Source organism: Copadichromis virginalis, linkage group LG16, assembly GCF_057382275.1.
Source record: "Copadichromis virginalis isolate Kocher_CV1m ecotype Utaka linkage group LG16, C_Virginalis_male_GT1.1, whole genome shotgun sequence".
Lineage (NCBI taxonomy): Eukaryota > Metazoa > Chordata > Actinopteri > Cichliformes > Cichlidae > Copadichromis > Copadichromis virginalis.
The window spans coordinates 19103539-19131511 of record NC_140633.1 but is presented as its reverse complement, the minus strand read 5'-3'; the positions used below and the strand labels follow the sequence as shown (position 1 = coordinate 19131511).

Here is a 27973-nt window from a genome sequence, read left to right as displayed (position 1 = left end):
CAAGCACTTGGCAACAGGGAGAAAGAAAAACTCCTATTTAACAGGAAGAAAACTTCGGGGTCATTGAGGGGCCGCCATCTACTGTGACTGGTTCGGGGTGAGGGAATTAATAGCAGCTTAAATTTTTCGTTTTCTGTCTTCTGTGGATTAAATATCTACTTTATCGGCACATTGTGACAAAACCTCTGTAAAGTAACAAGCTGTTCAGTTTTTACCAGCCACTAGAATTTATAATGCCCATTATACTACATTACATTTATTTGGGAAACACTTATGTCTACAGCAACTTTAATGAATGAGCTTTTTGAATGCTTTTAGAGCACACTAAATATATTCATGTCAAATAAGGATAGGTACACATTTTACTTTTCAAAGGGATCACAAAAGAAGCTCTTTATTAGACAATATAGTGGAATGAAACCTAGCAGCCAAAAAACAAGCCAACCCTCATGCTGGGCAGGCCTTTACTGTGAAATGCAATAAATGATTGAGTGAAACCAGAAATGCTGATCAAATTTTTAAAGACTATAAAATAATGTGTGCTGCACAGGGTCATAAATTTGATTTGCATCAACTCTTGGTGCATGTTTAGCTGATTTCACAGTATTTGGGATAATTAGGCCTCACAGAGCTGGCACTCAGATTCACACAGAGGAATACTTTCCAAGCCAGAGGAGAGGAAAACAAACCTTGCACAGAAAACACTCTGCAGATGCTGTCCAAACTCAGCACAGATGCACAGAGCACACAGCGAGATTGACAGATACGCCGACAGAGGGGCAGATGAATGAACAGACAGACAGACAGAACCCCCCCCCCCCCCAACAATAACACTATGCATATATGAACATGATTAGAAACTAACAGACACACACATACACATCGTGTCAGTTCTTTCTTTTCCGTCTCAACTCATTCTCCTTGAATACACGTGTCGTTCTCGTGCCACTGCTTAGAGCGGAGTTGTGTGCTGTTACTGCGTGTGACAGCCACCATCATGTTTTATTTGTAGGATAAGAAACAATCCGGAGAGCCTTTTGAAAAAGTCATATTCAGAGTGGGTTTGATGTTTCATAACACACTCTAGTCCTCAGCACAATTGTTTTCTCGGTACTTCGTTTTCAAGGTAAGGCACAGTCTTGCACATCACATGTGAGTGTTTTTTCTCACCCTGAAGATGCACTTTGCCAATTTTTAGGAAGGGGTGGCCCTAAAATAATAAATAGACTATTTGAAGTGTAGAGAAAACATGGAATTGACAATGAAAAAATGCTGTTACTGTGATAAAATCATACACATCAAACAAAAACAGCAGAATAAAAATGTATTAATATGACAGTCAGTCTTCTTGTTTCCGGCCATCTTAGCGTCCTCATTCAGAAAAGGGAATCAGCTACATGTATAATCTTCTTTCATACATCTTGTTCACTGGAAGGAGGACTTTTAATTACAATGTTATACAAGAACTGCTATAAAGCTCAGCTGCTCCGTTATTCACAAGGGGTCCACAGCGGTTAGCTCCACATATTTGATTTGGCAGCTTTTTACACCAGATGCCCTTCCTGAAGCAACCCCAAAGGGGCACGCTGTCCATAACAGGTTCCCAACAAATATTATTCACTTAAAAACAGAAGAGCACTCTCAAACACACCTGCTTATTCTCTCACATAAAAAAATAAAGGGCCCTACGCACAGTATTGTGCACGAAAGATTTCAATTTTACACTTGTGCTTGTGTAATTTGTTTTTTTGGGTAGCCATCACTGGCTTTCACGTCGGTTGTGATGTCACAAGCACTGGCCCATATGTGCATGTGGAGCAGATGAACGTGAAAACAGCTTTCTACAAACTCAACATGTCGATCAATTTGTACAGTGAAAGTCAAGCATCCAAAAGCAGAAGCCGCATCAACACTTTGGCAATATTTGCTGCAATATTCAAACCCACCCGACCTAAATACAGCCTTAATAAGCTGCGCACCTTCCAGGGGTTACATATCATAGCACATGTGTTGATTGATTGCCACCACAGGCTGATATTTAATTCTTGTCAGACCCCCAAAGAAGACTTAGAGCGCATACACACTCGTCTGTTTTCCCTCAAAGAATAAACTTGAACTATATAATTTTACCTGAAATAAGAGGGCTTCTACAACTCGTTTTTTTTTTTTTTAAAGATTTCACCTGCTGCACTGAAAAGCACCTTTCAGATAAGCCCTCTGAGCCATGCAGTGTTTCCCTTCTTTTCTTTTTGCTGTACAATATCATTGTTGCAATATATTTTTCTCCTGAGATATTAATAGAATCGTTCTGCTCCCCACTGTTATATAGGTCCTTGTAATCCATCCGAATGGACAAACTACCAAAAGCTGAGTTATTGTACAAGGTTTTTATGGCAAACAGCAATATCCCACAGCCTAGTTTTAGACACAGGCTTAAATTTCGGAGTCTGGGTATTTTAAGCTTTCAATAAAATGGCCAAGAAGAAAGTGTTAGTGTGTGCATATGCATATATGAGGGGGAGGGAGGGAAGGGGAGAGAGAGCGAGAGAGGGAGCGGGAGAAAGAGAGAGAGAGAGAGAGAAATAAGGGTTTGTGAAGATTTCCTGTGGATATCTCTGCAGGAGAATCTGATACAAGTCCTGTCAGTCATGATTCTTCCCCCACAAGGTGTGAAACAAGCATGAAAAAGTGCACACAGTACTGTGTAATCCTTTTTTGCACAGAGAGAGGATAAGAGAGTGAACAAGTTGGAAAACAACAAAACTATGATACATGTCAAACCTTCTTTGGCTGGTGCATTGTGATGTGTATTGTGTGTGTGTGCACGTGTTGCACATGTAATAACGTCCCTTTGAGTAGTTAAAAATGGATAGGCCATACATTTTCTGAGCGCGCCTACTCTGTAAACTATATCCAGCCTCATATTCACCCCACACTCACATTGTAGAATGCCTTAAACACGTGCCTTTTTCAAGGCTAGGATGGGAGACAGAGGAAGAGTAAGGGGAGCCGGAAAGTAACGACAACGGCGGCATTGAGAAAAGAAGGTGAATGACAGCTATTCAGCATTCCCGGGTGACTCCTTGAAATTCTCATTCCAGTCCCCTTTGCTAAAAATACCTGATCCCGCTTCTTGTCCGTGCTCATCTCTCGATGCAGGAGGTGAAATCTCTAGAGAACCGTAAGCAGGCAAGTGTGTTTACTGTTTCAGGAGTGGGGAGTTGGAGCACAGGAAAGTCCAAATCTGTCTGTCAACATTTCTATTCTTTAGCTGCCTGCAGGTTACCATGACTACACCTACCGTGCGAGGTAGCAGCAGCTCAGCAGGCTCCGTCAGGACAGAGAATACAGTAAAGATACGTACTGTAATGACATCAGGATCCTGGTGGATATATTGACAGTGAGCAGCAATCAAAGCTGGCTCTGCTTGGAGGAGGGTCAAAACAAAATTCTGACTCCTGACAAACTGAAAAGTCCTCCGCTTGTTTGTGCAGCGTTTCGAACATCTTGGAATCTGTGAAAAAAGCTCCACTGTATGTAAAGATGTGGCTATTTGTTCGTAGCACTCTGGTGAGCTGATGTGGAACGATGACGTTGGCTGAACTGATTACTTTTGCTCTGCATTGCGGAAGTCGGTGTGAGGCGGGGGATATCGAGGGGTGAGAAGTACAGTAAAAAGATGGATTGGAAGATTTGGGGCAGAATAAGTGGAGGAATGAGTAAGGGCAATGAGAACATAAAAGAGTTAGGGCCCACCCCCTCCGCCACCTCAGCTTCTCTGCAGCTCTAATATCGTGCCCTCTCCAGAGACAAGCCCTTAATTACCATTACAAGCCTGAGAGCTTTTAACAGAGGAGAATCCTGCGTCTTTCCCTCTCTGTTGCTCCTTCTCCTCGTTTGTTCTGTGGCCCCCGACGATCCATCAGGGAAATGTAAGCCTTTAATTACCGGTAAAAATTACGGCCTTTGTGAACAGGTAGTTGGTGCCCTCGCTTTCATCTCCCCTTTCATCTGCTAAGCGTCCCTTTTTGATGACATAATAGGTGCTTTGTCCGAGGAAGGGAAACACAGAGGCTCATTATACCACAAGAGGCACTGTGGGGGATTATATGATTATGTGATAGCGAACTTAATAAATGTTCTTTTATCAGTGTGGCAACAAGTGCTCATGCCCCAACTTTTTCTCAAAAATCAGCTTTTTCAACGTTCTGATCATCCAGTATGAAACTGTCCACCGTGGGAACAGAAATAAAATTTCACAAAACATGCCGACTCACCCACGTTTCAAACCTTTGGTCTTCTAACCTTTCTGCACACTCGATTTAGAATTGCTTTCTCACAAAGTGCCTTCATTACCCATGTCTTATTATTTCTTACGGCCCCACATCTCCCCTTTCCATTTTACACCAGAGGGTTTTTGGAATCACTTTTCCTACTAATCTGAGTTCATGTAAAATCTCCTTTTATAGTCAAAAAGAGACAAAAAATAAATGCAATTTTCATTCAGTGTCAGTGGGTGTCATAAACTGCCTTCTAGGAACCTCGAGAAAGCTTTTTTTCCCACTTTGCCGTTTATTTTGAAAAAAAAAATTGAAGGTGTTGGGACGACAATAATGTAAAGAAACAAAAGGAAGAAAGGAGCAGGGAGGAAAATGATAGAAGAACTTTGCAGCTAATGGATAAGCACAGAGATACAAAGTCAAATATAGAGGGATCTGTAATTGGCTCCTATCCAGGGAACTGGATGCCAATTAAATGGTGAGATTTGAACACTTGACGAAGAACATCACTTTAACGAATGGCCCAACAGGGGCCTGGCTGCAGGCACTGACCCACTGACCGGAATACCAACCGGAGTCTGACTAACTCAATTAAAACCGGAGCTCAGTATCTAAGGTTAGGTCACACCAGCACAGACCATCACTGTTAACCAACCGTATCCCAAGTGACTTTATCAAATCCTATTCAAACATTTGTGTCATCCAACTTATGTCAACAGAAAAGCCCTCTATTCCCTTACTGACATCCATATATCCAGCCTAAAATACAAAGCACTGCCTCAAGAAAGTTTAGAATGTATAAAAATGTATTTTAAACAGACTAAAGAAAGCTTAATTTTTATATGATCACATTTTTTAAAATATGTTTTAAGTTAAAGGCTGTCTGGGCTTTGAGAAAGCTCAATAAGAATCATTGAAGGCGTGTGAAATGATTGCAAAATATGATTATTCTACTCTTATACAAACCAGCTATAAGAGCTCTGTTTGGAATTAATGAGAGCTGTAAGAAATAATCTGTAACACAGTAGGTGTCATACAGTAGTTTAAAGTTAAGACAAGTGTGTGTGTGTGTGGAGGGGGCGGGGGGATAAAACTCTGTGTGCGTGGGAAGGGTAGTAAACCTGCTGAGGTATTAATGAGACAGGAAAGGCACGTGTTAATGAGTTAAAACAAGAAAAAACTAAATATGGATAAACTGCAGAAAAAAGAACGATTCTGCAACAGTGTAAAGTTTTATTTTAACAGAAATGATCAAACAAATTGAGGCCTAAATTTAAATTTAAGGTTTGCTGTGCTGAGTCCTGATTGCTTTTAGGGATTTTGAAGAGACAAGAGGAACACCAAAGTCGGGGAATAGATGCAATGTTAAGTGCCTCTTCACCAAAGTCCACAGTAATGCAGCAGTGGATTTTTCAGTGGGTAGCAGGACATATACAGAAAAGGTCACTGAGTTAGAAATAACTCTATTAGGACTCTCAGGCTATTCAGCAAACCAAGAAAGTACACCGTTATAGCATATTTTCAAGACGCACACATCCTAAAACAAAAGCAGGGTAGAGAAGAAAGTGACTGTAATGGCTGAAACATTGTTCAGAGTCTAAGACAAATTATTTTTAGCAGTTGCAGATATGCAACTTTGTGCTGACCCCATGGTAAGGAGAGTTCACTCTTTTCTGCAGATGCAATCATATGACCAGGTGCAAATGATTTTCAGTATAGCGTTGTGAACTCAAACAAAAGCATGCAGATTATACACCTGCAAAAAGAAATATAACACATTTCCAAAACCTGAAACAGGTCACTTTTTATTCACACAAATGTCATGAAATCAACATTCATAGCAAGAATAACAGATGAAAGACCCGGAGGTATTTATGCATTCTCCAAATTTCCATTTTAAATTTTTGTTTTAATTATAGCTGAACACAGTAAAACAGAATAATGTAATGATCCCCAAGAACATCTGCTGCTATATCAGATAAGCTGAAGCTAGTTAGGAAATCAAAGCTTTGTAATTTTGCTATAGAAAAAAAAGGGTTTGTTGCCTTGACACAAAAAGAGGTTAATACTATTTCTTTTATTTCATTTCTAGAGATCCCACATGTCCACTTCATGAAGAGATAAACCTTCTGTATGTCATTCTTTTGTAGTCTTTCTCTGAGTTTTCTTCTAAAGCTTTCACTCATCTTCTCAGCATCACCAAAATCCCATTTTTCCTCTACCTTCCCTCTTTTTATGCACCCGTCAAAGCACATCCACACACATCCAGAAATATACATTCACGCACACACACACTCCTTCCTATAACAAAGCGGTGCCCTCCTCTCGTCACTTCCACAGCTCTGCCTCTTATCACACCTCTAGCACTCCATACTCTTTCTCACCCTCTCATTTTGTAGCCTAACCCTGAAATCTCAACATACCACTTGAGTCAAAACCACCTCACAGACTTCACTACCCCTCCTCACTTTCTTTGTTTTTTCCCCACCTCACGCTTCTTTCGATTGTCCACTCTTTCTCTGTTTTTCAATTTATGACTCATCATCCAGTTCTTCACACCAACCCTCCCCTGCCTCGCCAAGACCATGTCCGGTAAATTTTGGGCTTTTGAGTAGGAGCGCAGATTGAGCTTCGGCCGCAGGAGGCCTATGTGTTGAGAAATCTAAATCAAGGCTGACAAATGACTTGTGCCATGTGGGCTGGAGACACTGGGACAGGGGCACTGGGGAAAACAGAAATGTTTACACACTAACACAGGCTGATGGTGTCCCATGGTACTTGGCAAGCACTGGGATAATTTCACTCTTGCAAAATACCTGAGGGATCTGTGACTTTCAGCCAATCAGAATCGCAATGAGGGAGCGCGCTAGGACGTTAATTACTGCAATGATTTCCTGTGAGAGGCAGGATGGGTTTGATTTGTGTGTGTATTTGCATGTGTGTGTGTGTGTCTACCTACAAGAATACACATGCTCCATCACGCGATGGGGTGAGCACAGCATCAATCAGTGCCTCCTTTTCTCTAAAAGAGATTAAATGACTTGCACTGCATAAATCCTTATCTCGATGGCTCATCAGTCATTCTTATTCAGTTTCTGTCAATTTGACCATAACCTTTAACTGTAACAATGTCACTTCTTAACTGTCAGAAATCTAACAGATTATTCTCTCGACGATCCAAACTACAAGTCCTTGCCAGGACTTTGTTTGGAAGGCAACTAAACACATTGCATGATATCCTATTTTCACTTTTTAGGTCCTTGGGATCAATACTTTTGAAGAATGCAACTGGGATCTGGTTTCTATAGTAACTGCAAAGTGCACTTTGCTTATCCACAATCTGGGGGAAAAAAGTCTTTCAATTATCACCAAAAAATGAACATTGTTTGCTTGCATGAGTGCTCATCCGCATGCAAATAAATGCGTGTAAATTAGGTCAACTGGTTAAGCAAACTAAACAGCATATTGCATGTGTTCATGCTCTGCATGTGCTTGGAGCAACTGTTTATTTCATAAAGATACAAATTTACAATGCATAAAATAGACAGATTAGATTAACATCGTGTCCTATATTTCTAAAATCTGGCTTAAAGTAGGGCTGTTAATCAGAAATTACCTACGTTCTGGTTATATTTTCATTAAATACATTACACCACAGTTAGCAAGTGCAATTCATGCTCACATCAACAAAATCTTTATTTAAAAAGTACCTTTCTTTCTATTAATCTAATAGTGATACTCATCTGTTTCCTGACTATGTGAATATGATGTTTTAACTCTAAAACAGACATGTTATATGATCTAAATATTTGCTAACTACATATGGATTTTAGTTGTCATGAAGATGCTCAGCACAAAGGTCAAGCAGCCGACCTAACAATAATGAGAATGAAGTGCCACAGCCCAATGAAATACACTAAATATAATATAGTTAAGCTTTTTAATTGTTTTTATGTGCAATGACTCTAGTTAACGGATTGGAGTCGTTAAAGCTGGGAAGCTGTCATCATTTTTACTGTATGCTGTCAAACAAAAAAGTCATTTGTTTTGTATTCAACACCCAAATAAATGCTTTTCCAAAGAAAAATTCAACACATAGTTTGTATATCACAAAGTTTTTGCTACCAGCATCCATTTTTCTCCAAACAGGCAGCCAGTCATAAACAAACACATGAACAGCAGATCAAAAAAAATGGCGATTTTTGTTGCCAAACAGCAAATCGAGCAAACAGAGTTGTTTTTGTTCTGGGATCATGTGGCAACAAATCAACTGTTACTTACTGCGTGTGTGTAATTTGCAGCTCAGGTGCTTTTGATACCTTTGTCCTGATATCGGTGGCTAATGCTAACCATTTATTTGACAAATTAACTTTACACGCAACTATTTTAAACAGCATATATGATTAAAACATCCAATACATTGTTCAATTACTGGATATTTTTTAAGCTTTTCCCCAAATATATTTGTTTTTTTAAATTGTGAATAGAGCATTTTAAATGAGGCCGTGAGCTTTACTGTTAATAAAAACTCATGGCTTGGTTTATTCAGAAAAGGTCCAGAGTGATTGGAAACACAATCTGTTTACCAGTATTCAAACAATATCATGTTGTTGTTTTTTTTCAACATTAACCCAAATGTCATAACCTGTCGTCTCTGAATGCTGCTAAACCAAATAATGTCACAACTTGGAAAAGTATTTAGTAATAAGGTAAATACACTTACAATACAAGTGTATGTAATATAATTTATATAATATGAAGTAATTAATAGTGGTAAAGTAAGCTAGAATAGAACTGAATAATATATATATTTTTATCAGTTAGGGAAATATTGTTAAGAGGTAGACATATACTTCAACCTTTTTATTGAGATGGAAATTTGTATTTCATATTTTTAAGAAATAATAATATAGAGCCGAGCAAGAATAATTAAGCACATTATTAATTAACTTTTTTGTGTAACACTATTTATAATATAGAAATCTGAATGATAGTTTTGGAGAATTTGCACTGTGTGATTTGCTTCAAATTGCTAAAGGAAGTTTTTTTTAATTTTAAGTTATTTAACTTTAATTACCTACATTTATAAAGTAAGTACTCGCTGATTTATAAGGCAAAGTTTCTTTGATTCCAAATGAGTCACCCCAGAAGTTTAGCAACAACCACTGCAATGCAGATCTGCGTGATGGATGACCTGTTGTACCTTCGTTATTCATGAATGCACACAGTTTTGTTTGTAGTACTGTGGGGAAAAAAAGTAAAAGAAAATGTAAGAGGAATTAAGGCGGAGCTGGGAATGGGACATCGAAAGTCAAAAGGATGTTTAAAAAGAAAGCACAGGACGTAAAGTTTGTGTATGATGCTGGTCTGCAAAATGCATGGTCGACCCAGCTATTCACATGAAATAATATGAATAATAAATAAGACACTGGGAACAGGTTAATTTCTGGATGCTACTCTTAGCAGACACTCTAGTCTGCAGTGTCGTTTCAGTGAAACAGTGTTTTACAGAAAATATGGTTAATGTGTCTTTTCTTCTCCTGTTAATATAAAGACTGCTGAAGTCCACTGATTAAAGATCTATACATCTTTAATTAATTGTAATCCTTAATGTGGATGTATGAACCTTTATATTCAGTCCAAATCAGGAGGTGAGTCCTAAAAGATGGCTTGCACCATAGTTAGATCAAATGTTTGTAACCACTTCTGGCTTGTGTCCAATGCATGAGCTCTCATCACTCTATCAAACAATGTCATTACCCCTGTTAGGAAAATGTTAGAAATCTGTGGGTGCTGCACATTCATGAAGGCCTAGAACATGCACAAGGAAAAAAAACAAAAGAAGAAGAAAAGACAATGAAATGCTGCGGCATGTTTCCTATTTTTAGGAAAGGTTAGAACTGAGGCTAAACAATTGTAAGGTTGTGTAGGTTTGATGCCATATCTGTCGCTTTCACAATTCATTAAGTTTTTTGTTTTATTATCAGAACTGACTGCACCGATGGTCAAAATGATTAAACTCTCGATGGAAAAAACAACAACAACAACAACAACAAAAAACAAAAAACAATTTGCCCTTAATAGTTTTGAGTGGGCCAGTCGTTCAATGTTGTCATTATTTCCAACAAACCATCTGCTGCTTGCTCACACCCACAGCAAATGTAAATCTGAGTGAAAGATTCAAGACGGAGGCCCACTAAAAAGCTGCTCGCTAAACTTCGTAATTATTAGAAGACGCTGCACTTTCAAATCCTCCATCACGCAAATGACAACTGGAGGCGTTTTAGCGTTTGAAACTTCAGACAATATCATAGATCAAAGAGTCTACCATCATTGAAAATAGAAACAGGTGAAAAGTACCATGAAGCAGGATCTTCACTCGATTTAAAAAAAAAAGAGAAATGGTTAGAGGCACTTCTTGTGTGCATTAAGGAGAGCATAAAACCTCTGCTTATGTTTGTGTTTTTGTGATTCGCGCTCCGGGCAGTGCAGGGCCATCTGCATTGAAATGCCAGTGGCTTTAAAAAGAAAGAAAATCAATAAAATTACATAAAGTTCAGTGGAACTTTAATATCAGCCGCCCAGTGTAGCTGTGGTGCAGGGAATGTCACTTACATTTCTTTCAATGCAGAAGATGCAAATCAGTTCCTAGCATGCGGTTTCAAACACAGGCTTGCAGAGAGAAGGATCTTATAACGCACGCCACAAAACATGCATGCAGCAAACGTGGAAATCCTGACACAAGAAAGAAGCAGCCTTTCACACATATTCAGTCTGTTTTGCTGCTTTCCTCTCCACCAGTCCTATGTTTCCTTCCTCTTTCCCATCCTATGAACTGCAGGGATTTACTTGGTATGGAATCTTGCCGCAGTGCTCTCTCAGAATGCTAATATGCTCAGCTGATGTGGGTCAGGACTTAATCCTGTAGAAGTGATTATCACTGCACGACTGGAACTTCTCTATCATTACCAACTTGGTACTTTTCAGTCATGTCATTATCATTCCCAGAAAGACAAACACATCACTTTGGCAAAACTGGAACAATTAAAAGGAAAATTATACGTTGTAGAGCTGCACCCAGCAAGATTACTTTTTAAATCTGTGTGTATTCATTATCATAGTGTATGTAAAACAACTTTTGTGTCCCAGTTTAAGAATCATTTTAAGCTTTCTTTTAATACTGTATCTGATTAGTCTGGGACACGACCACTTATTTATGTGAATATTTTTTAAAGAGGAAAACAAAGCCAGCTAGTCCAGCCAGTCCCAGTTGGATTCCTTCTTCTGCAAAAACGCCTAGAAAGTAGAAGCCAAGATGCAATTTGAGAAGAACTGGCCCTCACCTGCATCAGGATGATGTAAGGGGGACCTGAGACCCTACCATTCTAGTTTATTTATAACGTACTTTTAAAAACAACAACAGGGCTGACCAAAGTGCTGTAGAATAACACTGAATATGAAAGACACACACAGGCCAGAAGGCAAATGACATAGAAACACAAAAGTAAAAAGTAATTTGAGATCACAGACAACATCTTGTCATGAAATGTCTAATCTTGCCTTCCTCTTCTTGAGCATAACCAGTGGTTTGCACCATGTTGTAAACACTGTGTTTTAATCCATGAAGCTGTGTCTTGACTTTTAGACTTTGACAGTGATGCAGCAGCCTCCTCAACAGTGTCCCTAACTTGAATGGATTTTTCTTAACCAAGGAAGGAATTCTGTAATATAGCTTTCTTCTTTGCTTGTTCAGGTATCTTTGGTGTTACTGAGCTGGTGAGTGCATTAAAAAATGTACTGGATTGTAGATTTGGTCACTGCTACAGTTTCTGCAGTCTCTTTGATTGGTTTATTTCTATTTTATTGATGTATTTTTTGCCTAATGATGGCACTCATCATTTGCACTGACATCTCTTTGGACCTCATATTGAGAGCTCCAAATGGAAGTTTAGTAGTTGGAATCAGCTCCACATCTTTCAATAAGCTTAATTTGTCATGGACTAATGAGGGAACAGGAACTACTTTTCAGTCAACTTCCAATTACTTCTCAGTCTCTGAAAATGGGGGACTGGGTATGAAAAATGGCTTTAATTCTTCAACAGTTAATCCGGTACTTCTGTTAAATCCCTTGAATTAAAGCTCAAAGTCTGTACCTCAATCACACATTTACTGTTTGATTTAAGATCCACTGTGGTGGTGGTGTACAGGGGTAAAATCACAAATTTTGTAAATTCTGTCACTGTCCAAAAATCTACCTGGTAGGATTGGAAATATATTATGGTTTTACCTATACATTTAGAGCCTGAATTGTTCACTATCAGGTAAAAAATATATGTGGGATGAACTTCAGAAAAGACCTCCCACACATAGAAAAGGGTGAATGTAAATCTACAATACAATTCTGCAATCATGCACGGCAGTTTTGTTTGTTCACCAGTGCGTGTGCATGCTGCTCATTCACACAGGTGAAAAGCCAAGCTACCTGCAGAGCATGGGGAATTTAAGTAATGGAAAAGTTATATGTTTCCCAAACAGAGTTAAAGCCAAAAGGGAATACTGTTGTTCTGCTGGAAATAACATTAGTGCATGCTTGAGCAACCACATTCACAAAGAAACAGGGAGCCTGATTGAGGTAAAGACACCATTTGATAGCACTGTGTGGATGCAGTGCTCATATATATTGAAATTCAGCTTTTTCGCTGCTATTTCTAACCAGCTGCTGAATATTAACTATAATCGCAAAAAGATGTGTGCCAAAAGTCAAAAACCTATGCTTCTTACCAAAGTACTTTTAATATTATTTACTCACTCCTTGAGAAAATTATATAAAAAGAGGGGTGAAAAACAAAGGACTAACTATGAGTTACAAATAATGAGCATTTCCAAACATTTGTTTCAGATTACAGTCGATTCTATTGATTTCAGTGTGGGGGAAAAATCAATTCACAAATTTCCTTTAAGAACAGGACTCACAAAAGAAAAAGATAAACTAAAGAGTGATGGCACCAGAGATAGAAAACAGATACAGGAGTTCAAAACCAATGAGGGGTAAAGAAAGTGATGAGGAGGAACACCGCAAAACAGTGAAAGTGACAGATTACTTGGGAAACATGGCCTGATCAGGTGGGCCTGTTCTACTAAAGGGAACAAGAGATGAGGCCAGAGAAGTCCTTGTACGCTTGGCTACACTTGCATGTACGTAAAGGTGACTAATTTTCTCATTTTACAGTTGAGGACAAAATGTTGTAATGGCCTATTTTGGCTGAATCAGTGATGGAATCCACTTTAGCTACACATTACGTTCCACTCGATCCACATCTGTTCTCAGTCTGCCTTATTCTTAAAGGTCACACAGGAAACTGCCAACACATAAAAGGTCATGTTATCTCTAATAGGGCAGCGCAAGCGATTAGAAAAGCCACTGAGTGGAGAAGAAATTAAGTAAGAAGAGGTCAAAAAGGTTATTAGCAGGTAGCAAACCAGCAGTGCAAAGTTGTTAGCTTTACAATAACTGCCAGCCACACATTATATAGAAAAAAAAGCTGAAGCTATGTAATGACACAGTAAATAGGTGGATAAATAACAGAATCCACAGTTCAGACAGACAACAAAAATCTAGTAGGACTATAACAAGCTGTTATAGTGTTAAAACAAGCTGTTTCTACAATAAACAATAGGATCTAATGCTGGCAGCATGGGATAGAATAACTCTATAAGAAATTAAAGAACACATGTCTTGACTATTAAAAAAGTTTAAAGTAAAACAAAACAAAATAAAACAACTTGACGCTATAATAAATAATGAAAAATTGCAGGTCAGGAAACATATTATGTTCATTGTCAGGCCTGGTTATTACGCAACTAAGACTAGTACACTGTTGTTCTTGGTGTTTTGTCAGATTTATAACATACTAAATGCTAATTGGAAGAATTTTTGCCAAGGTTTCCAACAAACCCTAAAACTGCCCCTGGAAATGAGCACACAATGTCCCTAGTTTTTCCTCCTGGACACCTGTCTTTATCTTTGTAGGAGTTGCTTTCAGTCAATTGCTAGTTACTGGCCTTGTTCTGTTCAATAAGTTAGCACTAGCTGCTTTACAGCTGTTAAAAAGGGGGTTTAAAAAATTAAGTCCCATTCATCCTGCAATGTTGTAATTTTCTTTTTCATATGCTTAACACAATAACAAAATTCGACAACTTTTCTCATGTGCAGAAGTGCAAAAGACACATGCTAATGATTGTTTCGTTTTGTTCCATTCGGTTCTTTGGCCTAATAAATCAAGCTAGCTGTCACTGAAGAGGATAACAATGCTAACAACAAAAAAGAGAGTGAGTAAAAAAGTGTGATATCTTTAATGATGTGCTATATACAGTATGCAACAGTAAACAGGCACCCCCACAAATACATAAAACAGTTGCAGCTGCATGCTAACTGCCTAGTAACGCAAGAAGAATTTTTCCTTTTGTTTCAAAGGGGGCAATTATTACCATAGAGGGTGGTTATTAGGGAAAGTAAAGCTACTACTTAGCATGCCTATTCGTCCATTGTTTAATACTAATAACACTTTTCAGAGGTTGAAGGGAGCAGTTAAGGCAGGAAGAAGAGAATCAGGGAGGAGGAAAGTGCAGAAAAGAAGGCAAGAGCAGGCTAAAATAGTTAAAGGAAATGAGGCTCGGTCTCATCCCATGAATGGATAAATTACAGTTAAAAATAGATTTGTCAGTTTTTTTATTTAAAATTTACAAACTTCAATTTCATATTAGACACTTCCCTGAACAGCAGCAAGAATAGCCTCAGTAAATTTTAGCTGACTGTACTCTGCCCTAATTTTCCCCCACCTCAGACTAGCACCCGTTAATGCCAATTTTACAGAATAAAACAAGCCAATTACAATCAGTCTGACAGTGTTTATGGTAATGGAAAAAAATCGAAGATAATTATCTGACTATGTGTTTATTCATAAAATTATGCAAACCACTTTTATAACGCATTTGTTCTGACGCTCTGTAATATATTTTTGAGCTGCATGTGTGACTGTGGAGAGAAAAAGAGAAAGGGACACCCGAAAGACAGAGACAGAGAAAGTCCATTAACACACTTGTAAATGAGTCTCAGCTATTTACCACATGCTGGGCCTCTTGAATTACTGACTGTGTTCAGGATACAGATTGCAGATGGCAATTAAAGATGAACCGTGTGTGCACAGACAGAAAGATGCACACACGCACAAACACACGACGCGCGCACACACAAACGCATGCACTAATGTAAGCCTGCATACGCTCTCCCTAAGGCAGTAGTTCAGTGCAGATCTACTGATCTCCATAGCAACATTCACTGCCGTGGGCGATGGTGACATCATGAAGATTGATTGTCATAAAAAAGCAAAACTGGAGCTGGTAAAAAGGTGTTAGCTAAAGTGCAAAACTGCTCCTGATTGCCAGGTGAAGTTGTGGCCTCCAGCCAGAGGTCTTCTTTAGTTAACAGAGAACAGACATACGTGAAGTGCCTCATATGGTCTCCAAAGAGATCTGCTTATGTAACACAGAAACAAAGAAGAAGAAGAAGAAAGAGAGTTACTGTAGCTAGATCTCTCAGGTTGAAACGCTCAGTGTGGTCCTTCTCCTCTGCTTTCTGTTTATACCTCCTCCTCCTTCTCTCCTCTCCCTCCTTATCGTTTTCTGTCCGACTGCCTCTTCTCAAGCCTCCTTTCTTGTCTCTCTTCACACCACCGACTGATCTCCCTCTTTTTCTGCTAACTCTTTTACCCCTCACTCAACACCAAGGCTTGGTGCAGCACGGTGACTAACCCCATTGTCCGAATACAGCCACTCGCCTGCCGGAAACATCAGAGCGCTGAAGTTTAGAAGTTCTGTCTTGCCTTCTTCGTCTTTTTTTCCCTCCCTCTCTCAACACCCTGCCTAGTTTTTTGGCATTTGTTTTTCTTCATTTTTCTGTTACATAACAGAGACAGAAGTGGAGCAAGCTTCAAAGTGAATGGCAAAGCCGCCTTTTCCCCTGCTCGCTTTGCTGTTCATGCATGTCATTCCAGTGCCAGCTCCCTCCCCATTGCCCCCCGCCTATCTCTCCCCATCCTTGTCATTATTTTTTTTTCTCCACTACTTCATCCTTGCTCCATCCTTTCCTGTTAGCCTACATCAGTTTCTTTCTGGCTAATGCTTCTTTAGTCACATTTTGTTGATGTAGTCTGTATTTCAAGTTCCTCTCTTACATCGTGCCCCCTGACCTTGCCATTGGTGCTTTGACCAAATAGAGGAGGCAGTGACTGGAAGAGGATGAAAGGGCAATTTCTGAAAGAAGAGACCCTCTAATAAGGAGACAGGTCTCATTATGTCTGCCTCCTCACCCTGTCTACCCTTGTTGTGTCAAATACAGAGTGATGCTGGGATGAGTGGGGTGCTTCTTTCCTTTGATTACCTGTCACTGAACTTGAGCATCAGCAGCCCGATGAGGTAAAAGCTACCATTATCTAAATAGTCTCTCTTTAAAGACATCTTTGGGCTTAAATGTGGAGAAACTCTTACCCGTGACTAACTTAGCACGAGTGCTTGGGATTGCCTGGATAATGACTGTGCTTTAGTCCTAGCAGGCACACATGCACAAACACAAACACATGACTGATTGCCTGAGTGAATACGCACACTGACAGTAAGCAGAAAGTTGAGCTCACAGCAGGCAGTGAAGGCAATCTGTGGCACCCCGAGTTGAAAGTAAAGCTGACTGAAGCGTCAAGTCACAATGCCTCACGTCTTCTAAGTAGCGCTTTACAAGACCACAACAGAGGGTCACCTGTCAGCTGACGTGAAAGCACATGGTGAAAGTAACAGAAAATAACACGCTAGTTTGTGTATTCTGCTCCAGAAGGTAACACAGACAAACACACCTAAGCGATCGAGCCAAAACTCTTTTCACAGCCATATTTTGCCTTATTATTAAGGTTCACACAACCATTACTATATCGTATATTTTGAGTAATGCATAACAGATGGACTCTAGGTCATATTTGTATTTGCTTTTATTTTGTCTCGTAAGCTATATATAACAGTTGGACTTGAAGCCTTGAGGTGAGTGTTTTAACCATCATCATGCTGGTGTTTTGAAACCGATTGTGACAAGCAAGGTAGAGATCTGACTGAGAACCTGAGGGGCAGTGTTCGCTCACACAAAAGTGATTTATGAATCACAAGGTTACCATGCTCTGCTGAGGTCACAGATCAGTACAGCAGAAGGATCCCTTTCACACAGACAATCACACTTGCCGAGACACATCCATGCACCTTTCATATGCCTATCCCCTATATACAGTCACGCTTTCAGAAAATACATGGAGTTCATAGAATATAGATAAGTCTGCACATTTTGGATGGGTATATATGGTGTTACATAATGAAACACTCCAGTGCAGCCAGCCTAGGTAGGACCTGACCTGAGAAAACTATTGATTAAAAGAGCTGTTTCATGCTCTTCTACCATCATAGAAAGAGAATACAAAATTAAGAGGACACTGAATTAAATAGGCAGGCGGTCAGATAGCCTCTTCTCACACCAATTCAGCATGCTGAATTAGCTGCTGAGATTGGTACCTCAGCAGCCGAGTATGAATCAAGAGAGTGTCCACACCTTTCTCGCATCTCTTGGCCTCACTTCAGCCGTGGTGAGCAATTTAAAGTCAGCAGCAAACAAACCCCTGTGTATGATGCACAGTAGGGTGTTGTGTTGTGCTACGTCTCTGTACAGTTTCGCGTTTGTCTGCTTTCCTCCCTCCCTCTCCCTTTACGGTTAGGCATGAGAGAAGCGGTTAGTTCATTTATCATACTGCAGTCCCCTGCTCTGTGCCCCAGACTTGGTGATTAATGACGACCGTTCACACACTTAAACATTCAGCTTTGTTTCGCTGACACACTACTTACCATACCGGTCACCATGGGTTACTTAACACTGGGTCACTGTGGGGCTACAACCAAATATAATGACATATCTGCGGGGTGACCTTTAAGGGTTCTCAGTGTGTGATTTTTATCTCTGTGCTGTAATATAAATACGTCATTTATCACAAAACATTAACATAACCAAATGGACATCTTTAGAAAGTGCTGCATAGTCCTTTTCTTTACTCAAAAGCTGCACTTAAGAGTTTTGATATGCTATTTACACGAGCATTTGATTTTCTGCTGCTACTGTATGTCTACTCACACATCATTTCAGGAGGATTGCAACCCCCTTTTTTTCTTCACTACATTTATTTGATAACTAAAGTTACTCTAGATACAATAAATGCAGTTTTTACCAAATGTAATGTTATTTTCTCTAAATAAGATGAGATTAGGACACAACTTTATTGATCTCTAGGGAAATACAAAAAATTATTACTTCATCAGGTGAAAAAGTTAAAGTAATCTACCCACAAATGGTACAGGAATTATAATAAAACATACATCATTCTGAAATGGTTCATTATAAAGACTACTCTTAATGTAAATGTATTTTAATAACAATATTTTACACTTAAAAAATAGAATTAAAGAATTTAATTCAGTTTTTTACTTTTAATTAGTTAAACGATTTCAATACTTCTTTGCATTATTATAGCGATGCAATTGAAACACATAACAACATGTTGGGTGATCGTGAATGCTGGAGCTGAAAATCAGAAAGGTGGCACGAACAGAGGCAAAAGGGAGCGAGGAAACTGTCAAAGATGTATCATTTAAGTCCGGAAATTAAAGTGTGTGTATGTGTGTGTTTGTAAGACACGGACAAAAAAAGAAGCAGACAGAGACAGAAAGTAATTTAATGAAGTGAATCTCCTTTGACCTCCAGTAACTCTCCAGAGCAATGTCAACTTCAATTTCACCCTCTCCGAGGAAAAGCGGCATGTTTGTTGTCAAGGCTAGGTGTCGAAGCTTAAGAATGTCCTCACTAATCTGGAGTTCTGTACAATCCTCAAATCTCCAAGCAAGCAGCGGTCAACAGGTGACGCCGTGAGAACAGAAGAGATGTAATGGATGAAAAGATGTAGAAATAGACATAGATGGAAGGGAGAGGTGAGCAAGAACATGGATGAAATAAGGCATGAACTCGGAGGAAAACGATGCTATATGTCATGTTTTATATATAAAGACATTAAAGAAAAAAACTAACATTTTTTCGGAACATCATTTTAGCGTTCAATCTAGCCCTAAAAGGTTTGATAAATTTTGTTTCCCTCTATCCATTGTTATATACCTTTGCTCTAATGTGTATCTCAACATGAATATTTAATCTATCAAGACCCAATATGTGATTTTCTTTGGGGGGTTTTGGCAGTATATACTGCCTTTGGAAATTGGTCACATTTCTGATGACTTCATTGTTTGCTTTACAACCCTGCTTCCCAAAGATTAAGGATACTGTGTAAAATGTGTACATGGAATGATGAGCAAATCATTTAAGCTTGAGAGATCCAGAAAACACAACTTTATTTCTGCTAGGGCTCACCTCATTAAAAGATGGACTGAACTGAAGATAATTGTCTTGTGGCCTGACCAAAATTTTACATTATTGGAAAAACTTGCAGACACTGCACCCTCTGGGCTAAAGTGGACAGGTGTGCTTTGGTTTTTGGTACATAAATTAAAATGCAGGACCTGCAAACCATACCCACCTCTTTGCCACATGACAGCTTGGATGCGCTCCAGCCCTCCATGACCCTAAATTGGGTAAGCAGCTATGAAATGTATGAATAGTGGTGCTGTTTGTTGAACTAGTGGAATCTGGAAGGGTAACCTGTATAATCACAGTTCAGTATTACAAATGCAGGCTAGCTAAATGCCTGATCATGTGTTTTATGGCCACGTCAACAGCAGTACACGAGCTAACGTGGGTTTTCAAGATTAATATTTACCCTCAGTTCTTTCTCGGCTCACAATAACAAAACATGATGTATCTCTTTCAGTCAGTGCATTCAAACTAAACATAACCAGCTGTTTCCAAAAGGTCATGAAAGAAGCTGAACATCCACGCTGGCTTTTTCCTTTGAGCTTTTTAAAATTGCATTGCTGAATTACTTGCTAAATTGGGAACGTCAGCGTTTTGAGTGTCAGTCTATTACAGCTCTAAACACCCCTGAGGGTGTACAGTGTGAGAAGATGTGTGCACACGTACAGGTGCATGGATGTGCGTGCGTGTGTGTAGACTCGTCTCTGTTTAAATGAAGTAGGTATAAGAGCCTTCTCCCTATTGCTGCCCATCCTCTGCTGTTGGTTCCTGCTCTCCGAAATAATGGATTCTAATTCCTTTCCACACGAGTGCACCCATCTGCTGGCTTTGGGGGATAGTAAAATCCTCTATCAGTTACAATTATCCCACGGTTGCAAAGGTCTGCGCTGCAAGCGTGTGTGTGACCTATCCACCTCAAGTAGTGCCGGGTTGTTTGAATATTTGCAAGTGCATGTTTGTATGTGTTGCGATGAAGAGGGAGAGCTGGGGAGACAGAAAAATGCTCTCACTGAAGTGCTGTGTAAGCATGAGCTGAATCTTTAACCCACACCCTCTGAACTCCATGACAAATCATTCCAAGGGAGTCAACACCAATCCTGCATGTGAGTCTGTGTGTGTGTGTTTCTGCTAGGCTATGTGTAATGTGTCATATTACTGTACTGTGAGTATATGTATTTTGTGCATTTCCCTCTCACCAACCCCAGCACCTACACACAGATTTAAACCCATTAATATAATGAATCATCCTCCTAATTCTGGAAGAAATAGGAGTGGACTTCACCAACTCACCACTGGGGGACAGTAGTAAATCTGGCAAAAGAATAGCTGAGTGGCTAATGGTAAAAATCCAACATTATACACAGACTGAAAATGTCAAGATGTCCAAAAGTAATGTTTCTGATGCAGTGCAGGCCGGCTTTCAGCAGACGCACAGTCACATATCCCTGAGGATTCCTGATGCCCTATAGAAGAGATTTGTGAAGAGAGCAACACACACACACACACACGCATGCACGCACACACACACACACGTACACACACACACGCACGCACGTACACACACACGTACACACACACACACACGCACACACACATACACACACAGCTATTTGGTGGTAGAATTGGGGCTTAATGTATGTAGTCCTGAGTGACAGAATCTGTAGCTGTGGGATTTCGGTCCATCAGCAGAAAGGGATGTAGTGGCAGAAACATCCAGGAAGAGGGAACCTGAAGAGAGAAGATCTGACAAAACCCCCCTTTGAACGAAAACAGTTTCTAATCCCGTGTGTGTATTCCCTCTCAACCATCCTGTCTTGTCTCTGAGTCCCCGCTTGCCTATCACGATTCTGAGGCCTGAGTTTCTCACATTCATCTTCTTAGACTTTCCAGAACATCTCTGCTGCAGGTCTTCCGTGAGAGTTTATGTAACATATGTCTTTTATTTATGCCTGCCAGTGTGTGCGTGTGCGCTGCGTAAAGCTAGCTGGGATGTAGGATGTCTAAGATCTGCACTGGTTGCAACAGCAGAGGAGATAAAGTTGGCTTGTGTTTCCCGGCAGTGTTGCAGATTTATCTCTCTGCTTACAGCTCCGGTTTTACTGCCCATCCACCGGCCTCCACTGGCTCCTGTGTCTTTTTTCCTCTCCCTCTCTATTTCGCGCTTGCCATAAGAGACCGGCCTCTTTCTGTGCACGTTCTAGCTATCATAAATCTGCCACAATGCCCCATAAAGCTGCTTAGGGCATGGCTCAACAAATATTAAGGAAGAAGAGAATAAATAAATAAAACTAAATAAAAGAGAAACTCTCGTCTAGAGGGAGAGACAACTATTCTGCACACAAAATGGAGCCACTGTAAAATATTTACATCAATGTCTCTCTGTTTTAGATTCTCCTCTGGGAGTCTGTGAGGTCTTACCGCAAGACACTAGACTTAATTGTTTTTTTTCTCTGTCTTGCTTAGATATCTCACAGTGTTCCCTATTTACTATTTCATTTATTTGTAGATGTACCAAACCTTTGGTTACCATATTATTAAAGTAATTTCCCCTTATTTTGTGCATCTAGATAAATTAAAGTTAGTTTATAACTAGTTGAACAACCTTGCTTTTGCCTAGTTATAATAACTAGATAAAAGCAAGCTTTCAGAATGCCTTTGTTACTTTGCAGTTAAATTATATTACTGCACTCTTTGCGGAGGAAATTCTGAATTGTTATTTCAAGTTCATGAGATTCTGGCTATGCTATAAAAGTCCATCCATTTCTTCCAATTATCCAATTCAGGGGTCACCCGGGGGCCATAGGGTACACTCTGGACAGGTGGCCAAACTGTTGCAGGGTTTACACAGAGATGTTTTACGTTTACACTTACACCTAGAGCCAAATTCAAATGACCAATGAAGCTAACCCAAATAATTGCATGTGTTTGGACCAGGAGAACCTGGAGAGAACCCGTGCAGACATTAGAGAACTCAGGACCTTCTTGCTGTGGGGCAACAGTCCTGAATATCAGGGATAGCAACAGATTTGCAATATTTGACAATTTATCACAGTTAATTGCAATATCATTGCAAGCAGATTGTATGTAATTACTAACAATTGAATGGGGTCAATTACTAACTTGAGCCCATTCATTCGCAAACTGAAAGCAGACCGTCTTCATCATATTGGCTTTTTAGTATTTCAATTCAATTCAATTTTATTTACATAGCGCAGAATCACAACACAGGTTGCCTCGAAGTGCTTCCCATAAACAAAGTTGCTCTAAAAGGCAGTAACTGACTGTTAGTGGTTGCAGACTACAGTGACCCTGGTCTTCAAAGCAACAATTACAAAAGGAACAAAATCTCAAGTTCATTGAACTAAGTTTGGTCACACTACTGCCTCCAACCACCGTTTTCTCCAGTGTGACTCTGACATTAAAGTTGCACTGCATTTCAGACAAGAGGTATGGGTGCATTTTATTTACCAGCCATAGAAGAATTAACAAAGAGATGAATCATTAAATAGGAGTAAGGACCAGATCTTTTCTAGCTTAAGGCATAGCAGAGCTTAAAATCATGATATTTCAATCTGTTATCCAATAATTTACACTATTCTTCTTTTAAAGAATTTTCTTTCAAAGTCTCTCTCTCTCACACACACACACACACACACACACACACACACACACACACACACACACACACACTTACTGTACAGTACTCACACAGCAAATGCGAGAAGGAACTGACGTGAGGCTATAAATATGAGTGAGTCACTTTTGAGGGTGAAGTCTTTCCTCACAATCTCAATGGAATCAAGATAGAGACAAATGAGACAAATAGCTGAAGGGCCAACATTGTGCAACCTGTTCATGCATGGGTGTGAGTAGGCTGACATGTGAGGCTGTGCCTGTCAGTTTATCAACAGCAGCAATTTTTCACTCTTGATCAGCCAACCGTGGAGGCATTTTAAATTAACTACCTGCATTCCAGTAGCATCAGATGGAAGACAAAAGGCAAGCACTCAATGAATCATTGCAACTCTTTGTCTTTGTCCTCACCCTGTCTTTCTGTCAAATACTCTTCCAATCTCTTGTCTGACCGGCTTCAGCATGACAGACACATTGGCCATTCATAGAGCGGCAAGCACCATGTGGACAACGGACTGTGCCCAGAAATCAAGCAATATGCTGCTGCAGAAAAAAACAAACAAACAAGAAACCAAACCATACTCGCTCATGCACATACGCGCACACACTTGGTCCATCGTGACCCCACGTCAAAGAAGACAAACAACTGCAACAGAAAGTGGCTGCGTCTCCATGCGGGAAGCCTGTGTATGGATCTCTGGCAGCATATGGGCTCTCCATTGTTGACAAAACAGCCTAAGGGACATTAGTGGCGACTATTAGCATATATGGCAAACACTTTTACAGTTTTTTTTTTTCCTGTTTTGCTGTTTTCTCAGCAAGTAAAAGAACCATCATCAATCTGCGATCAGTGCCTGTAGGTGTGCTGGGCAGGATTGGTACAGTTATCCATTTGCTTTCATTTAAAAATGACACAGATAACACTGAGTGCAGAGGAAAGAAATCCCACAAAGGTCTTACCTAGCTGAAGCTCCATATTGCTAATCTTGTTTTCCGAGGGGAACAGGATCTTTGGCGGCTTGTCCGTCAAAGGAGCTGAAAAGGAAAAAAAAGGGACTATTTATTTTTGGATAAAGCAGAAATACAGACAAACACCTTTTTAATGATCTACTTCTGTAGTTTTCAGTGGGAAAAACACTATAAACGCTACGTCCAGATGAACAGAATCCACTTTTTGGTACTTCTGAATGAGCTTTTTTTAAATTTAGTTGTATGCCATGCCATTACAGAGATTTATCATCTGTTTATTATATACTTCTATTAAATACATGCCCATCCCATTTTGACTTGTGCAAAAACAAAGGGGGGGGGGGGGGGGGGGAAAGAACATTATATAATATATATATATTATATACACATTCTTCTTCACTCTTTGCTTTTTTGTGGCCACATTGTTTTTAAGTGCCTATCGACCTTGGGCTTCATTTATATGGTTTAACTAATCATAATGGAATGACTACGTAGCCTAGAGCATTTCACAATTTAATCTGTATGCATGATTGATAGATATCAGAAAAACCACAATCCAATGATTAAATTGTTCAGGATAAACTGACAGTTGGTTGATCAACTGCCCAGATATTATTAAAAAGAAGAAACTACAATCTTTCAGCTATATATGTTTGTGCCTCAATACAACCCTGGAACTCAAGAAGGGCTATATAGGTACCTTAAGCACCTCCACAGAATTATGTGTTCATTGGTGTGACTTAAAATGAATATTTAATTTGACAGGTAAACGGCTACTCTTTGACCTCTACCAAAGCAGCTATGTGCTAACCTGCCTAAGATCCACTGCAAAGTAAGTAAACACAAATGTCAAAAAGTCCAGTTAGCATCAATAGCTGCATCACAAACTCTGATACGCAACTTCACACAGGCATAGCAGTGTAGCTTGTTAGTTTCAAAAGACTAGATCTGTAAGGAAAATGCAGGAATGACCAATTTTTCTTAAGAACATTAAATAGAAAAGGCTGTATTCAACACTGGAGTTCTTCACAGCTTGGCTCCACATTATAGCGGCTTTTTCATAAAGAAATGCCTATAAATATAAATGTCCATTGTCATTATGCTGAGAGATGCCCAGTAAACACAGTTTGATGTTTTGTACTGGGTTAAAAAAATGTTTAAATTCACAACTTTAAAAGTCATTGGCAATTGCACAATGAAGGGAATTTTTCATTATAGTTATGGTTACTTTGAAGCTTACTCCTCCAGACAATACACATTTACCTTCTTATGCATTCTTCTATGCTACAACTATCCTTTTTGTAAAGTTCAAGTCAATTCAATTTTATTTATATATCACCTCAGTGCCTCAAGGTAAGGTAAAGCCTACAATAATACATACAGAGAAAACCCAACAATCATATGACCCCTATGAGCAGCACTTTGGTGACAGCGGGAAGGAAAAACTCCCTTTTAACAGGTAGAAACCTCCAGCAGAACCAGGCTCAGGGAGAGAAGGAACACAGGTTAGGAAGTTCACAAATCTCCACAGTATGTGTTACTATTTAGGATTAGATAACAATATATTTTTCAGTGTTTAAGACTTGCTAGTTTACTGTAATTCAATATGGTCACATTCCTAAACCTGGAGTTTCCACCTTTTGTGAATCCTGGAGGTGAGATACTTGGACTCTACCATTTTACACAATATGCCAAGCCACCATTCTGCTTTATTTAATGCATGTAGTGTGAGTCAAATCATAAATTATGTATTGAGTCACACCTTATGTTAAATGTAATTTACTTGGAATGTGCAGAAAATTCTTGCATTGAGGCCACAGCAAATGCTAATCTGTGACCAGCCACTTTTAAACTTACATATAACAATTCTTTAGCAGGTGTGTTTGTGCTCCCCTTTATACCCATATGGAAAGATATATATAAATCTTATAAAGTTTGTATCTGTCTTGTGTGAAACTTATATGAAAAGCATACAAGAGTGAAAACAGATATAAGATCCCTTGAAAAATTATATAAAAGAAACTTGTATGTTTTGGATACTTACTAAAACAAGGTATGAAAGTAATGAGAAAGTGGCCACTTTCATGAGTAAATCATATAAGCGTTATATGATTTACTATATGAAGAAGGCCACATCTTATGCAAGTCTTTTATAAGTTTTTTCAATTTCTTTTCCATATTTGTAGAAAAAGGACACTCTCAAGTCTTGGACACATTCTTTCCATCCTAATTATGACAAATGAAAGTTCTGTGTGGTTGGTAATCAGTCACAACTCTGACACATTTAGTTGTTGCTGTGCCATTACATCATGAGAAAAAAACAGTGGCATATCAAGCGCTTTATAACCCACGTTTCTCTGCTAGCAAGCATGACATGTTTGATATCATCCCAGACTCTAACATTTCTTTTTCTGTAGTGAGATGAGTGCAGAGCTCTACTGGGTTTATATTATTCCTGATGCTAATGATAAAAATGTGGCTATCTGGAATAAAAAGGTTTGATATACATGATCGGCCACAACATTAAAACTGACAGGTGAAACTGATAACATTGTTCTCCTCATTGCAACTCCATGTTCTTTGGGAAACCTTCGGTCTTGATATTGATGTGGAGATTTTTCTGACATGTACCACTTAAGTATATGCCATCGCAGACGAAGCACACTTAAGGACAGTGTTATATTCTGAGTGCAATGGACTCAAATGGCAAAACACCATGCCCACAGTAAAAGAAATTGCTTAGGAATTGTGCAAGGAACATGACAAGGAGCCCAAGATGATGACCTGACCTCAAAAGCCTCGAGATGCCAACTTGATTAAGCATCTCCGGGCTAAAATGGATTGTGTCCCACAGGACATCCTCACTGATGGGTATGTTGTTTTAATATTGTGGCTGATTGGTCTATATTGTAAATCTCCATGTGTAGTGATCTAATTGTATTTATTCATGTATTACATTTTGCAGTTAAGTCGGACATAAAAACACAATGTTTGAACATATTAAACAACTCTGCACACAGATGCAGAGTCAAATCAAGCATATTTTGTACAATCAAATGAACTAAAGAGAATTCCTCATTTTCTAAATCAGATGAAAAAAAAAAATCAACATAATACCTCCAAGTACCAGCAGCTTTTCTGGAATTCCCAATTATTTTGCTGTGAATTTGTAAAGCTGCAGTGATGTGTATTCATTAAGATGTTTCCTTAGAGTGTGCACACTTGACTTCTTTTTTTCGTCTTATGATGAGGTTTCCAGCAAGCTGTTTGAAAAGCCTTTTCTGTTTTTGGGAGCGACATAATGTTGCTGCTTTGACTAAATTGTTGGGCAAGACTGAAGTACTGAAGTAAAGCTTTGTGTTAACATGTTCGGCAGTTACTGAAAGAACTACTCATGTGACGATACACAGACCAAAATGTAAACATCAGCTCTATTTTGTTCTGATTTCGTATTTATTTTTGGCTCGCCTATAACACCTGCTGATACATAAATACTGACAGAAAAGCACATTGACATCTGTGAGAGGGGCGGTCACGGGCTTTTAGGCACGACTGTTTGCACTGTTAATAGGTAATCACACAGCACAAATTA

General features: G+C 39.3%; 1 protein-coding gene across 4 annotated transcripts in view; it reads right to left on the bottom strand.

Annotated features, from left to right (window-relative positions):
* il1rapl1a (interleukin 1 receptor accessory protein-like 1a) overlaps nucleotides 1-27973 on the bottom strand; it is a 175555-nt gene that overhangs the window by 25635 nt on the left and 121947 nt on the right. For all 4 annotated transcript variants that reach the window (XM_085435744.1, XM_085435745.1, XM_085435746.1 and 1 more), the window contains exon 6: nucleotides 24373-24447. In XM_085435744.1, coding sequence (XP_085291870.1) covers nucleotides 24373-24447 — 75 coding nt within the window. The remainder of the gene's footprint in view (nucleotides 1-24372; nucleotides 24448-27973) is intronic.